The following is a 16,326-nucleotide window of genomic DNA, read 5'->3' as shown; positions in this document are numbered from 1 at the left end:
AACCTAAAAGAACATTCCTTTAGGAGTCTCTAGGTCTTCCAGTATGACTCTATGAACAAATTCTTCCGGAAGATAACCATAGAATTGCACTAGATGACCTAGAGATTCCTAGAGAGAATATTTGAATCAAATCTGTGAATAATCAAATCCACCAACGTGGAGAGCAGATTCTGTTTCTATTTAAACAACTGCATATATTTCAAAAATTCCTTCTATTTCTATGAATTAGAACATGCATGATTTATATAAATCTGTTCTATAGTGAAGCACGTCCTCCTTTTTATGATATGCAAGCAGCCACGTTGATGGAAGGAGCCCCTGGGGCACAATGGGTTAAACCCTTGTGTCAGCAGGACTGAAGCCTGACAGGTCAGAAGTTTGAATCTGGGGAGAGCATAGATGAGCTCCCTCTGTCAGCTCCAGCTCCCCAAGTGGGGACATGAGAGAAGCCTCCCACAAAGATGGTAAAACATCAAAACATCCAGGTGTCCCCTGGGCAACGTTCTTGCAGATGGTCAGTTCTCTCACTGACACCATAAGTGACTTGCAGTTTCTCAAGTCACCCCTGACACACACAAAAGCTCTTTGTGGAACTCTTTCATCAAGATTTTTCATTATTCTCAGGACCAGTGGAGGTTCAAGGATCATAAAATACTAGGCATGGGCAATCCATGGTTCTAAATTGTGCTAAAGTACTTACAAAACTAAAGTTCTGGTGGTGAAACTAGGTGGTGCTGGTGCTTTGCTTCTACAGTGTTGCTAAAGTTCTAGTGGTGAAAATTTCAGAACTCTAACAAAACTTTCAATTTTTTGTCTTAAATGGCAGTTCCTAATTAGTTCTTTCTTAAAAATCGCCAGTAATGAAATAATAATGAAATGTTGAATGTTTTGTTAGAGTTCTGAAATTTCATCACCAGAAGAACTTTAACAACACTGTAGAAGCAAATCACCAGCACCTCCTAGTTTTCACCACCAGAACTTTAGTTTTTAAGTATTTTAGAACCATGGATTGCCCATGCCTATAAAACACCTTAGAGCTAACATGTTGTTTGAAAACAAACACACACACACACAATATGTTCTACTGTTACTCTTCAAAAAGTACACAGAGATACAGTCTAAAGATGTCCATAGGAAGTTACTAATTTCCTTCAGAAACATGATTTGCTGAAATAGAAAAACCATATTTTCCAATTGTTGTGATTTAATTTAGAAAATCCTGATTAATCCTCTCTTGTCCCACTTCTTCAGTTAATTTTAAAATGTCCCAGTATCTTCCACCTCCTCCCACTTTCTCCACTATTTTCAGTATACTTCCATTGCTGCAAACCGAGATCAAAAGTAGTTTGAACCCAGTTAAGTCACTCAATAAAGTGGATAAGAATCTTGCCCTTCCCAGTAGTCTCAGGCAAAAGCAAACCACTGCAACTTTTTTTGGTTGTTTTGCTTCTTCATTAATATTTTTGTCATCTTGGTTATACTCTGATGTTGTCTGGTGACACACATCTCCCTTTACATCTTTGAAACATTGAGTGGCATGAAATAGTCATCCTAATATGTGAATTCAGATATGCTTCATTTTCTCTGAAGATGTTGCTTTATTAAATATCTTGAGACAGGATACTTTCTGATTTCCCCTTTCTCTCCCTTTCTTGTCACTCCAGCATCTATGTACTCTGAAATACAGAGAGAACGGCCTGATATTGGGAATATCATGGCTCATCCAGACTACTTTGATGGAAACCCCGATCTGATCAAACCTAAAAAACTGCTCAATCCTGTGAGAGCCTCCAAAAGCCACCAGGAACTTCACAGAGAGCTCCTTATGAATCACAAAAGGTAAGTAGTGAAAAGGTTGGAGAGCAAAGCCCTATTGCATGCAGCACTGTTTATTTTACTGTACTTTATCCTGGGTGTTAGATGTCTGAGATAGAAAATATGTTCTGTGCCTGCCATTTGTCATTAGCCACAGGGGCATTCAGTATACAATAATCTGAAATGAATGGCAGCATGATTTTTGGACAGCCCGTGAAATGAAGCATGCATGGAGTCCCTGGGAAGTGACCTTTGGTTTATCAGCAGGGCAAATCCATACAGACAGATTCCATGCAGGTGTTGAGATTTACCCTGAGGATGCCACGCAGTGTACCTGTGTTAAGTCACAAGGGAGCAGAACCTACAATGCTAGAACTAAACAGTGACTTTTGCTGGAAATGCTTCCCTTAGCCCATTGCAACAACCCATTCCCTGGTGCTGCAGTTCTAAGGAATTAGATCAAACATTTTGAATGGGAATGACTTCTGAATAAATAAGCATAGGAGAGTTGCATATTTTCCAATTATCCCAACTCTAAGTATTCATTGCCTAAGAAAACCCCATGAAATTCACAGGGAGCAGAACCCTGTGTCAACAAATGATTTAAAGGCAGATACACACATATAATTTGGTTGATAAGCACTACTACTGTTGTTGTTGTTTGTTGTATGTTGTACTTTCGAGTTGTTTCTGATTTGTGGCAATCCTGCCTAAGAGAGTGTGACTTGCCAATGGGTTAAACCCTTGTGCCAGCAGGACTGAAGACTGACAAGTCAGAGGTTTGAATCTGGGGAGAGCATGGATGAGCTCCCTCTATCAGCTCCAGCTACCCAAGCAGGGACATGAGAGAATGTTCAGGTGTTGACCAGTTTCTATGGCCAAAACCTGAACATTTGTGTATCTCTATGCTATACAACAGTTAAGGGCACATGAGCCCTATCTGCTTTTTATGTACATAGCCAAGAACCGAGTTATTTTCTTTTTAATGGACACGACATTAAAAACATTTCTGGAAACATTCTGATTTACCACAGCTGGTAAATCACAAGCAATGATAAGATCTACCAACTGAAAGGTTGTCAGTTCAAAGGCCCGGGTTGGTGTGAGCTCCTGACTGCCAGCCCAGCTTACTATTTGCCTAAGCAGTTCGAAAATGGCTTGAGCTGTAAGTAGAGAAATTAGGTACCGCTAAAATAAGCGGGGGAGATATTTTACAACACCATAAAGAAAAAGATCAGAAAATGCCCAGTGACTAAAAGGAAAGAGGAAGCCCTGATGGCTCTTCATCATAGAAGATGGAGTGACAGCACCCCCTTGTGGCTGGATTTGAGCACAACCTCAAAGGCGCCGAAAAGCTGGATGTTGACAAAACATACATCCTTTCTGTTCTGTCTGTCTCTATCCTGTCTATCCAAAACGGCACTGAATGTTTGCAGTGTATGCGTACTCTGATCTGCCCTGAGTCCCTCTGGGGAGATAGGGCAAAATATAAAAAGTGTTATTATTATTATATTTTATTTTACTGACACAAAAACACAGTATGACACAGCAAACGAGATATATATGCTGGATTTCATATCACAAAAATTACAAGTCGAACACAAAATCACAAGTCGAACACACGAATCAAACATTGTTGTTGTTATATACGCACCTCTCCTCAAGGCAGGGTGCAACACAGTTATCAATAGATAAAAACATAAGACCATTAAAACCACATATACTGAAATACAGTCATAAGACTGAAACATATTAAAATAATTTGTACTAATTCCACCTAAACATTAGGAAGAACTTCCTGCCAGTAAAAACTATTTGGCCATGGACTATACTGCCTCAGAACATGATGGAGTCTCCTATTGCAAAGGTTTTGAAGCAGAGGTTGGATGGCCATCTGTTGGGGGTGCTTTAGCTGTATATTCCTGCCTGGCAGGGAGTTGGACTGGATGGACCTAGGAAGCTTAAATGAATAGGCTAAATTGCTGTGTAAATGTTAGGATTTTTGCAAAAACCTTCCATCCATTTCTCTTTGTGTAAACTCACACTGCCCGGTCATATACCTTTACAGCCCTGTCTTGTACTGGAGGAGAATTCAGATCACATTTCATAATCTTGGCTTCATGTCAAGTCAAAGGAATGTAGACCTCTGGTCTGAGATTTCCCAAAGCCCTGCAAGGAGGTATAAAAGAAAAAAATGAGACTGTTTGTAAAGATGCTTTTTCTAGATAAAAGAAGGAAGGAGAGGAGCTGGTAAATATCCTGCTTCAGCCGCATCCACTTTTATTTGGTTTAGAAAGCCTGTTCATGTTTGAATAGGCAAGCAGGGAGCAGTTTGGATATGGCATGAGTCATTCAAAGCGGATAGTGGAGCAGAGGACAAGTTTGGGCTTTTTAAAGAGACCCTGGAAAGCTCATTGTGAACTAAATCATCAAGTGATGATTTTCATATTTCTGCCAGCACAAAAAGATGAATAATTATTCCACACATTTCCATGGGAAAAACTCCTATTAAAGCAGCTTACAGGATTTTAAAACCTGGAGGACTCAGAGCAATGGGCTCAAATTATAGTAAAAGATATGCCACCAACATTAAGAAGAACTTCCTTACTGTAAGTGTACTGGAAGCGCCTTCCTTGGAGGCTTTTAAACAGAAGCTAGATGGCCATCTGTTGAGGGTGCTTTGATTGTGCTTTTCCTGCTCAGCAGTGGGTTGGACTGGATGGCCCATGCAGACTCTTCCAAATTTATGACTCTATGAAAACAAAAATTATTTATTTATTTGCTTTATTTTTATACCGCATTTTTCAACCTAATTCGGCGACTCAAATGATGATGCAAATGTAATTCAAAGTTTAAAGTATCTAGACCTAAGGACGCATTTTAATATAACCATGAGGTTTTATTGGCCATTTAAAGGCAGTTAAAGAAACATATGTTCTTCAGGGATATAATGAAAAGGACTTTTTTCCAATATCCAATTGTGTGATCTAATGATCCTTGATTCTGGTCTGATATTGGTCAGAGATCAGGTTCTGCAAAGCTAGTTTCAGATGGGTCCAGTGTTTATATATACTGCATTTTGAGAAAGGCAAGCTTTCTCAAGATACAGTATGCTTATTATTATTATTTATTTCATATACTTCTACCCCACCCTTCTCAACCCCCGAGGGGGGACTCAGGGCGACTTACAAAATGGCACAATTCGATGCCTACACAATAATACAATAAACGTATAAAAACAGCAGTTAAACGTTTAAACAATTAAAACAACAATATATATCACAGTCAATAGCCAATCTCAAGCACAGCGTTCGCCAACTCAGTCTATACTTCATTCCACATTGTCTATTCCTATCCGTCGTCGCAGTCCTTTATTTATCTGCCAGATTACCCAAACGCCTGGTCCCACATCCATGTTTTTAATTTATTTCTAAAGGAAAGGAGGGATGTTGCTGATCTAATTTCCCCGGGGAGTGAATTCCATAGGTGAGGGGCCACCACTGAGAAGGCCCTGCTGTTGGGGATTGAGAAAAAGTTTAGTCTTTCATTTACAGTAGAGTCTCACTTATCCAACATAAGCGGGCCGGCGTTGCATGAGCAAAACAATGGATGAGCGAAAATGTTGGCTAATAAAGAGGGATTAAAAAGGGCCTATTAAACGTCAAATTACATTATGATTACATTATGATTTTACAAATTAAGCTCCAAAACATCATATTTTACAATACACAGAAAAAGCAGTTCAATACACGGTAACATTATGTAGTAACTACTAGATTTAGCACCAAAATATTGCAATGTATTGAAATAGCCATGGATCCAGAAGAGAGGCAGACTTCATTGGATAATACAGAATGCTGGATGTGTGAAGGTTGGATAAGTGAGACTCTACTGTACCTCAATGCAGTCTTGAATCACAATAACCAAATTCACAGGTTGCTCTGCATTTTCCTTGAGAATCTGGAGCAAACTGTGACTTTGGGACCATATAAATATTGGGGATAGTTCCAAGATGAATAATTATTCCACACATTTCCATGGGAAAAAATCCTGTTAAAGCAGCTTACAGAATTTTAAAACCTTATACAGCCATCCCATATTCCCTAGCCAAGGGATACGGGATGGCACTCACGATTCCTCTTCACCCCGTTCTCTTAATGGTGGAGGACACATTAAGGAGGACACGGCTCATATTGGTCATTTGTGGTCTGAAGTGACACTGACTGGAGCAAGGAGGCAATCAGAGAAGAGAGGAAAGGAAAGGAAAGGAAAAGAAAAGAAAAGAAAGGAAAGGAAAGGGTCAGGCCCGTAGCCAGGATTTCGTTTCGGGGGGGGGGGGGCTGAATTTTTTTCAGGGGGGGTTTCAGGGGAGGCTGAGTTTCAGGGGGGGAGCTGAGTCTGAGTGAAAGAGGGTCTAGCCTAGCAAACCTTTTGTTACCCCAATACCCCCATGCATATGGGATATATTGAGTATGGTGATCAGATCATGATATGAATAAACATAACAGTTTAAATAATGCACCAGTAAGGCCTTTTCACGAACCACCATGAGAATTTCGGGGGGGACTGAAGCCCCTCAAGCCCCCCCCCCCCAGCTACATGCCTGGAAAGGGTTATTTCTCTTCTTCCCCTCCTATTTCTCTCTGATGCACCAGCCTATGTCTCACCAGGTTGAGTGATCAATACAAGTCATGTCACTGCCGCTGGCTACCATGATGGAGAGAACAAGTGGGACAGTAACAGCAGTGATCTAAACCAGGGCTTCTTAAACTTTTGTACTGGGGACCCCTTTGGGCTTAAGAAAATTTTACATGACCCTAGTATATAGGCATATAAAATAGATATAAAAATAAAACAATAAGTGATACCCAATCAGCATGTGCAAGGCTTGCTAAACAGGCTGTTTCCCACCCTCCCCCCTTTTTGGAGTATCTTCTGCAGAGCCCACCGTAAAAACTACACAACAGATTTGTGTAAATGTCTAAAATGGCCACTAGGTGGCATTCAGAAACTGTTAACTGTTGACAGTTTTTTTCAGGACCCTAACAGTGAGCTAAGAGGACCCCATTAGTTTAAGAAGCAGTGATCTAAACTATCCCAGTCCACCATTCAGAACTCCAGATTGGTCCTGAGATAAATGGTCAGTGTAGAGCCAAGCACTGATTTTGGAGGAGCAGAGAACACAAAGCACTCATGTTCAAAAAATAACAACTTGCCTATTGTGAGGGAGTAATTTATAATCCAGACTTTGTACATTATGTATAATTGCATATAGTAAGGGGAGAACAGTCAGATCGGAATGAATTTATCTATGTGACCAATAACTGAGGTTTCATTTATCCACGTCTAACAAAATATGCTCTCTCTAGGTCCTCCAGTTTGACTCTGGGTTATTCCTGTTTGGAAAACTTTCCTTTTAATAGGGTTCAGTATTACCCACATATCTAGCTCTGGAAATCTATCACCTATCGATATGAGAGTCATACTGTTCATTGTGTTGGATCGATCCTCCTCCAACCATGCTCCTTACTAGTTTTCTTTTTCAAGTCAGGAGCAACTTAAGAAACTGCAAGTCACTTCTGGTGTGAGAGAATTAGTTGTCTACAAGGACATTGCCCAGGGGACACCTGGATGCTTTATCATCTTGTGGGAGGCTTCTCTCATGTCCCCGCATGAGAAGCTGGAGCTGACATATGGGAGCTCACCAACCTTTCAGTCAGCAGTCCTTCTGGCACAAGGGTTTAACCCATTGCGCCATCGGGGGCTCCTGCTCCTTACTGTCAGTGGACTGAAGAAACAAGATTGTAAATGGCTGCTGCCCCTTGCTGTTCACTAGATCAGAAAGCTGTGGACAACAACAACAGAAAAGAGTAGAAGGACAGCAAGTCACACTTGCCTTCCAGATTGTTCCATGTGCTTAGTTACTGTGTGGCACTGGAAACCTCCTCCATCTCCAAAAGGCCAGCAGGCAGCCTTGGCCATAAGAGAAACTATTTTGCAAAGGAGAAGGAGTCATTATTTGTTACTAAAGTTGGTACAATGGGCTGCATTGTCTGACTTCTGTGGTGCTGAACTCAAAAGTGGAAATGGATGGATAATCACAGAGCAAATATACCCAAGAATGATCTTGCAGGGACCAGGCGAAACCAAAGCCTGAAGAACAGTACAACCCCTGTACCCGTGGAATCAATATCCATGGTTTCACTTACCCACACTCCAAAAAATATATATCCCAAAGCGTTTGTGGGCCTCTCTCTAGGTCCTCCAGCGTGATTCTATGGTGTGCTTCCAAGTACAGTCAAGATAAAAGGATCACGATTACCCAAGCTTTAGGGTTTCCATAGAAGTCTTATTAAAATATATCCCAATATATTAGTACGGTATAACATACTGTATTAATGCTGGAGTTAAGCATGCAGTTACTGGTTAAATTGCTCCCTCTGCTGGAGAAAAAGAACTCCCATTTTTAAAACTAAGTTCAGTTGTGTAACTATTTCAAAACTCTGATCACGTATTATGACTAATCACACTTTTTCATCTTATTTTTAAAGTTACGACTAATTGATTACAGGCTTATCCCCAAGCCAACTTGGCCTCCATGTATACTGTTTCCAATAGATGGATGAAACAATAGTGAAATATTTGTGCTCAAACTGATATGGCTCCTGGTGTTTAAAGGCACCCAACTGTTCCTCTCTGGGGAATCCAACTGGTTTTGTTGCCACACATTTGTGGGAAACTCAGAAGGATTCGTGACCTTCTTGCTTCTTGCCTCCTTCTGTGCTCTGCTGTGCTCAGTCAAGCAGAATCCAAACAAGAAGACTCTTTGCAGCCAACTCCTTGTCATTTGTGATCATATTCATATGCAATTGGCCTCTCCAAATCCATGGGTTCCACATGCAAGGATTCAACTATACATGTCCTGAAAAATTCCCAAAAAAGTTCAAAAAAACTTTGATTTGGCCATTTTATATAAGGAATATTATTTCACAACTTAACTGCATATAATGGGACTTGAGCATGCACAACTTTTGGTGTCCATGGGGGGTTCTGGAACCAAACCTCAGTAGATACTGAGGACCCACTATACTTTCAAATAGGCTTCACTGTGAGGTAGTGTCTGTGTTGTAGAACCACCCTTCAACTGTAAAAGCATGTGATGCTACTATACAATCACTCTCAAGTTGCTCTTAATTGATTGCAAACTACTTTTGCACTTTGAATCCAGTTTGCAGCAACTGAAATCAGTTAAGTACAAGAGGGAGTAGGAAAATGCAAATGGGACATTTTTAAATACGAGGGTTATCTGAAAAATAAGGTTACAAGATTTAAAAAATACAAAGAATGAATATATATATTAATAAAACTTACATGGATTATAGCATAGGTATTACATTCTTTTTCCACATAATCACCATTCAGTTCAATACATTTTGTCATCCGTGGGACGGGTTTTTGATGCCTGTGTCATAGAAGTTTCCCTCCACCTTTTTCAGCCAGTTCATCACTTCGATTTTCACCTTGTTATCATCAGAAAAATATTTTCCACCCAGATTTTCCTTCAATTTAGTGAACAGATTATAGTCACTGGGTGCAAGATCAGGGCTGTGAGAGGGGTGGCTTAAAACATCCCAACCAAATGAAGTCAACAACTCTTGTGTTGCATAAGCAGTGTGCAGCTGTGCATTGTCATGATGGAGACAGACTCCCATCATCAGCATCCTATGGCATTTGTTTTGGATGGCTCTGCAAAGTTTCTTCATGGTCTCACAATATATTCCATTCCCTTTTGTCACATGCTGTCTTGACATTATACCCTCTCCATAAACTGAAATTATTTTGCGATGAGTCGCAGCAGCATTCGTGCCCTTAGCATTTAGGTAGCATATCACTTGAAGGGAAACTTCGCACTTGAAGGGAAATGGATTGAGGATGCTCATCTCTAACCTTCACCACAATGCCAGTTGATGAACTATTGACAATTGGCACTGCTCGTTAGCTTCCACTGGCTTCCCACTACACAACAGTAATACCAACTTCCCCCACGAAAATTCCCCACAAGAGCGACATGTCTTGTAACCTTACTTTCCAGATAACCCTCATACTTCTGTAGCTAGTACTTATTTGTTTTGTCTTAGTTTATTTCATAACTAAGATTGGCCTTTCACTGTTAAGAAAGGTTGTTTATGTGTGCGTACACTATGAACGTTAGTAACATAACAGAATACAAACTGAAGCTTTAGAAATACATTAAGGACCTCTGAATCAGCCCAATACTGCAAATGCAAGTCTCCAAGCTTGCAAAAACACAACATTTCACTACTTTAAAGCAACTATAATTTTATTCATGGAAGGGAAACCGTGCGTAAAATTAATCAGAGCTACCTGAAGAATGTGCTAGCACTGGATTATTATATCAAGAGTAGATACCCTTGTAGTGTAAACAGCCAGTTCCTTGTCACTTGCTATCATATCCATATATAGTATAGTATCTTATGCTTAATTATTTCAATTATGTCTTATTGACATAAGCAAACTTTGGATGTAAGGGATATGTAATCAGATAATTCTTGACTTCCACTTCGAAGTCAAGTTCCCATGTCTCATTCTGTAACTTGGGCTGCATTTACACTGCAGAATAAGTAGGGTTTTTTTGGGGATAATTCTTTCTCCTCCAACCCTTAAACTCAATCCCAGTTTATCTATTTCTTCTCTCTGTTTGTAGAGGATTGGGAGTGGAGAGCAAACCAGAACTTCAACGGGTGCTAGAGCATCGGCGACGAAACCAACTGATACGACAGAAGAAAGAAGAAGAAGAAGCCAAAAAGTTAAAGTCACCATTTGAACAAGAGCTCTTGAAGAGGCAACAACGGCTGGAGCAAGTAGGAAACTATTCTGAAATCTGTTATAGAGTCTGAGACTGCATCTACACTGTAAAGATTAGTGGAGTTTGACACCACTTTAACTACCATGGCTCAGTACCATGAAATTATGGAAACTGTGGTTTTCCATGGCCTTTAGCTCTCTCTCTGCCAAAGAGTCCCGGGGCTTCAGCAAACTACAGCTCAGATGATTCCATAGCATTGAGCCATGGTAGTTAAAGGGGTGCAAGGATCATATATAAACTCTCCACTTCGAAGTCAAGTTCCCATGTCTCATTCTGTAACTTGGGCTGCATTTACACTGCAGAATAAGTATCATTTGGCACCACTTTAATTGCCATGGCTCAATGCTATATAATCCTGGGAATTCATAAGGCACTAGAACTCCTTGGCAGAAAAGGCTAAACTTCAAGCAGTGGTTCTCAACCTGTGGTCCCCAGATGTTTTTGGCCTACAATTCCCAGAAATCCTAACAGCTGGTAAACTGGCTGGGATTTCTGGGAGTTGTAGGCCAAAAACATCTGGGGACCCAAGGATGAGAAGCACTGGAAAGGCCTTGTAAAACTACAACTCCTATGATTCCATAGCATTGAGCCCTGGATCTTAAACTAATGTCAGACTGCATTAATTCTATAGTGTAGATGCACCCTTGATATTGTGTTGTGTTACCTTTTGACCAAGACTCACAGGAACATCCAGCAAGTTTTCAACTAACAATGCGGATAAATCTTTGCAATCTGTGTTCTTCTTTCTGTGGTGTGATTGCACCCCAGGATTCCCAAGCTTCCTGTCTTGATGGAAGAGCAGCTGGATTTCTGTGCTTACTTAATCACCAATCTTATGCCATTTGCCAGCTGTTAATTCCTATTGAAGTCATTGGGAACTCTAAGCTTGTAAACAGTTCCAGGATGTTTCTGCTTTTTCAGTCAATTCCAACCTGTTCCCTGTTGTGCTTTGGCAAGATGAAGATCTTAATTAAGCAGCTGATGAACCTGTGCACACATCTCCTGAAGGCAAAGTTATCAACACCTTGCTGTGTTCATTCTTCTTTTGGCTAATATGGGCAGATTCCTTGCCTTTGATTGTGCCTAATTGTAGGCACTTCCAAACAATGCAAGACAAGTCATGATGAACTGAATGTGTCATGCCCTTGAGGAAGCCCTACATGGGCTTAGCTGGAACCTGCATTTAAGTTCCTTTATTAAAAGACCTGTCTGAAGACTCGTTAATAAGATGCCCTGGTATTTAATTAAGAGATTCTTAACTTCTTTCTTTTATTTTAATGTCTTCTAATTATTTTTATTAATTATTTTGGTTTTAGTCATTTCCCAAGTGTGATCAAAGCAGTAGTCAAAGACAAGCTCAAAGTGTCTCTTTATTTAGAGCTTTTAGCTGCTGCCTCCCATTTTCCAATTAGGAAACCTATAACGGTGAAGCAAATGGAAGTGTACAAATGAGAGTTGCTCCAAAATGTGAAAAAAAAATGTCCACTGGTTTGAGTCTGCTCTAACTAACCCAGCCCCTGCCACCAAGATAGCCCAAGCCATTCTGCTCCCTGAAGCAAAGGGACAGATAATGTCTGCCTTCTATTCGATGAATAGGGGTTGAATTGACTGATGGTTTGATGTTATTTTAGTGGTAAAAAGTTTTCCAATGTAGGATAAGACTGAGATATCAGACCCACAGTATCCTCCCAAGTGAGACACAAAGCTGGGAGGCACCCTGAAACTGAGCAGGAAGGCAAGCAGACAACAAATAACTTTGGCCAAAGAAATGACCAAGTTCTGCATTGGTTTCTGATTAGCCGACTCAAGGCACTGGTTGAGCTAGATAAGGTTACGTTTTCCCCTGACTAACTCCAGTCATGTCCCACTTTGGGGGTTAGTGCTCATCTCAATTTCTAAACCAAAGAACTGTCGTTGTCCGTAGACACCTCCAAAGTCATGTGGTCGGCATGACAGCATGGAGCGCCGTTACCTTCCTACTGGAGCGGTACCTATTGATCTACTCACATTTGCATGTTTTTGAACTGCTAGGTTGGCAGAAGCTGGTGCTAATAGAGGGAGCTCACACCACTCCTCAGATTCGAACCTGTGACTTTTCGATTAGCAAGTTCAGCAGCTCAGTGGTTTAACCCTCCATGCCATTGGGGGCTACCTGAGCTAGATAAAGTTTATTTCAAATATCAGTATTTTGTAGAATTTCACATTTACATAGCCAAAGTGCATATGAGCAATATTTAGTGCATACATGATCATTCTTGTATTTGGGACCAGCACAGAATGTATTTAGAGACTGGTTGTTGTTTATGAGGATCTCCTCAGGATCTGGCACTCCAGCCATAACATCTGATTGGTTGGCCCTGAGCATGTAATATTGCAGTTGCAGCATTTTTAGCATAGCACACATGACAGATCTCAGCAAAACAATACAGGTCATGGGTGCGGTGTCCAAATGGAGTTAATGAGGCTAATTACAACAAACCAGCTGAATTTCTAATTCTTATTTTATGCCAACACCTCAATACTTGAGGGTGGCAGCAGATCAGTTTAGAGATGCAAAGTACAGTGTATTTCAAAATGATAGCCAGCCCCTATTTCAAAACAGTATTTTTCATGATGGCAACATGTTACAATTACACAAAAAGTTATACATGATTTAATGATGCCATATTGTTTGTTTTTGGAGACTAGGGATCTTATCAGACGGGGCTTGAGAAGTGTTCCAAGATGCTTCCCCACCAGTCTAGAGATAGATAGGCCTGCTGCCCATCCCACAACATTGCTAGACCTCCAGTGGAGGCCCCACCCACAACTGGAGTGGAAGCATTAAATGCCGCTTCCCTATCAACATGGAAGCCTGTCCATATTGTGAGGATCCGGCATGGATCCTAGCAATGCTTCCAATGTGTGATGGGGAAAGGTCACTGTGAGGGAGCGGCACGTGAGGTGACAGATTTGCCCCACTGCCCCCTCTGTTCAGCGGGGAAGCCAGGTGCAGCTGGCCGATTTGCCTTTCTCATGTGATAAGGTGGTAGGACATGGAGCCATGTATTCAAACTGCCAGAAAACAGATTCCACTTAAAAATTAGGGGAAACTTCCTGATGGTAAGAGCTGTTCAGAGGTGAAGTATGCTGCCTCACAGTGTGGTGAAGTCTCCTTCTCTGGAGGATTTAAACCAGTGATTCCTAATCTGTGGGGGCCATGGACCACCAGTGAGCCACAAGGACGAAAATGTGGTCCATGAGCCTCCTTCCTCTTAATATTTTTATTTTATTTCATTTCATTTTATTTCTGCTCCTTTGGCGCCACATGCCACTCTTTCCCTGTTGCTGACAAAAGGGGGTTGCTGACCATGACATATGTTTTGTATCAGAAACTAAAGCTGATGTGGTCTATCCAATGCAAATTTCTGAAACAGTACCCCAAACCAAATCTAAAGTTGACCAAATATTGATTTGTTAGCCTTTGGTTCTATTATTATTATTATGGTACTATTATTATATGGTACTTATGTTGGAGAGTGTTCCCTGGTCAAAGTGATCCCTGGTCAAGTAGTCCCTAGTCAAGTGGACCCTGGTTAAAAAAAAAAGGTTGGGAGCCACTGATTAGATGGCCATATCTCAGGAGTGCTTTGTATTTTACGGCATGACAAAAGGGGGTTGGGTTGCTTGTCCCTTGGGGTATCTTATGCCAAATGGGCCATTACCCAACACATATCAGCTTCCTCCAAAAATATTGCCCCTCTGATATTGGCCTCTTTGACACTTTTCTGTGCCAGACCTAGAATCATGTAATCATAGAGTTAGAAGAAACCACAAGGCCCATGCAGTCCAACCCCCTGCCACGCAGAAACACATAAGCTAATTTTGTTAACATTTCAATAGTGCCTTCTTCTTTACCATTCTTTCACCAGCTGGAAAGGGAACAAGAGAAGGAGGAAGAAAATGCACCAGAGTTTATTAAAGTGAAAGAAAACCTGCGGAGGACCTCAGTGGTAACCGGGGCAGAGAAGGTTGCCTAATGGGCATGAGCTGAGACCAAAGTGTACGAGAACCTTCTGCTTCTTCAAATACCTTCATGCCGACGTCTTTGTAAACAGTGGACATTCGCAGTCTGTGTCTTTTGGGGCAACTTCCCGTTTATTAACGCTTGCTCCGATTGAAATCCCAAGAAGGGCATTTTCATGCAGCCAAGAGTGACACCTAAACAAAAGTGGGGTGTTCTGCCAGAGGAGAAAACAGTGTGGGGAAGACCAAATGAGCAAGACCTAGCCTTCTCTGCAAGGAGCGGCACCGCGTTAATGCCCCTTCTTCGTCGCTTATGATTAACCCTCAGCCTAACCCTTTAAGACTATGTTCAGATGTAAACATTTGGGGAGTGGGGAAAATGCTATGCAAAGAACGAGTTGTTATTGTTTCAAACTACACTGCCAGTATCAAAATCTCTGGTACACAAAGCTAACTGTTAGGAGGAGTTTGTTAGAAAACCAGTGAGGATGGCAAAAAAGGGAAATATCCATCAGCAGGGAAAATTTTAGCTTGTTTTAAAGCATATCTGTCTGGATTTGCATAACCTGTGCTGTATCTACCACAACATTATCCATTGAATGCAATTGTTTCAATCGACCATTGCAATACATATACACAGATACTCTTTTTGAGATTAGGGATGGTGGTCTGTCATTGGTCATAGCATGTAAGGTTTCCTTTGCAATGCAAATAATTCCCAAAATAGCAGGCTAGGTAAGTTACTATGGAAAGAGCGCACTGGGCTATTCTGTATAGTTGGGCAGACCCTTCCCAAATTTGTAGAGAAACATTTAATGCTTGGACTCTGAAACGAGGAGCAGGGAACGTGTGTCAGAGGAAACCTCTGGGAGCTACTCAAAAAGGTAATAGAAATCACACTTACAGAATATGTATGTTGATCCAGAACTTTTTGATAGTGAAAGCAGGATTGGTATAAGAAAACAAGTGAAATTGGGAGGCAGAGGATGTGTGGAGGCCAAAACAACAACAACAACCCAAGAACAAAGGTTGGTTTGACACTGATGCCCATTGAGGCTTTGCTTTTACGCACAATTAGTGGGGAATGGAATTGAAAGAGAAGTTCCGCAGTGTATTAATACATCATTGCCTAGTGTTCAGCTATGCAGCTATACCTTTCTCCCAGCCAAGATCCAAATATAATGTTTACTCACAACTAAATCCCTTCCACTAAGGGTGCTGGCAGCTTCAATTGAACGTTTATTGCTTTGCAGCTTCAGCCTACAGTTATGACTTTCTGTTTGTTCTGTCCAAGGGACTAGTAATAAACTGATCTGTTTATTAGACTCTTGAGAAGGCTCACTGAATGCCCTGGTGGCAGTTTTTCTACTCATTGCATCGGGGTGGCTTTCATTACAGTCATTCTAATTGCATGTTATTAGCCAAAATAAAAATGCCACACTGCACAGTTATAGCAATTAGATTCCATTGCTCCATCCTAAAGAATGCTAGTATTTGTGGTCTGGTGAGGTTCTCAGATTCTCACTTTTTTTTTTACTTACAGAATAGCAGCTCTCTAACAGATAGTTTGAAGGACCTCTATAAATTGCAAACGTCATGATTAAGATGGAACAAGACAT

General features: G+C 41.0%; 1 protein-coding gene across 3 annotated transcripts in view; it reads left to right on the top strand.

Moving 5' to 3' along the window:
* FAM107A (family with sequence similarity 107 member A) overlaps positions 1 to 16,032 on the top strand; it is an 81,370-nt gene extending 65,338 nt beyond the window's left edge. For all 3 annotated transcript variants that reach the window (XM_060766463.2, XM_060766464.2, XM_060766465.2), the window contains 3 exons: positions 1,665 to 1,839; positions 10,541 to 10,697; positions 14,614 to 16,032. In XM_060766463.2, the coding sequence (XP_060622446.1) occupies positions 1,665 to 1,839; positions 10,541 to 10,697; positions 14,614 to 14,721 (440 nt within the window). In that variant the 3' untranslated portion in view covers positions 14,722 to 16,032. The remainder of the gene's footprint in view (positions 1 to 1,664; positions 1,840 to 10,540; positions 10,698 to 14,613) is intronic.
* Positions 16,033 to 16,326: the final 294 nt, after the last annotated feature.

Source organism: Anolis sagrei, chromosome 2 (genome assembly GCF_037176765.1).
Source record: "Anolis sagrei isolate rAnoSag1 chromosome 2, rAnoSag1.mat, whole genome shotgun sequence".
NCBI classification, from domain to species: domain Eukaryota; kingdom Metazoa; phylum Chordata; class Lepidosauria; order Squamata; family Dactyloidae; genus Anolis; species Anolis sagrei.
This window is presented reverse-complemented; position numbering and strand designations above follow the sequence as displayed.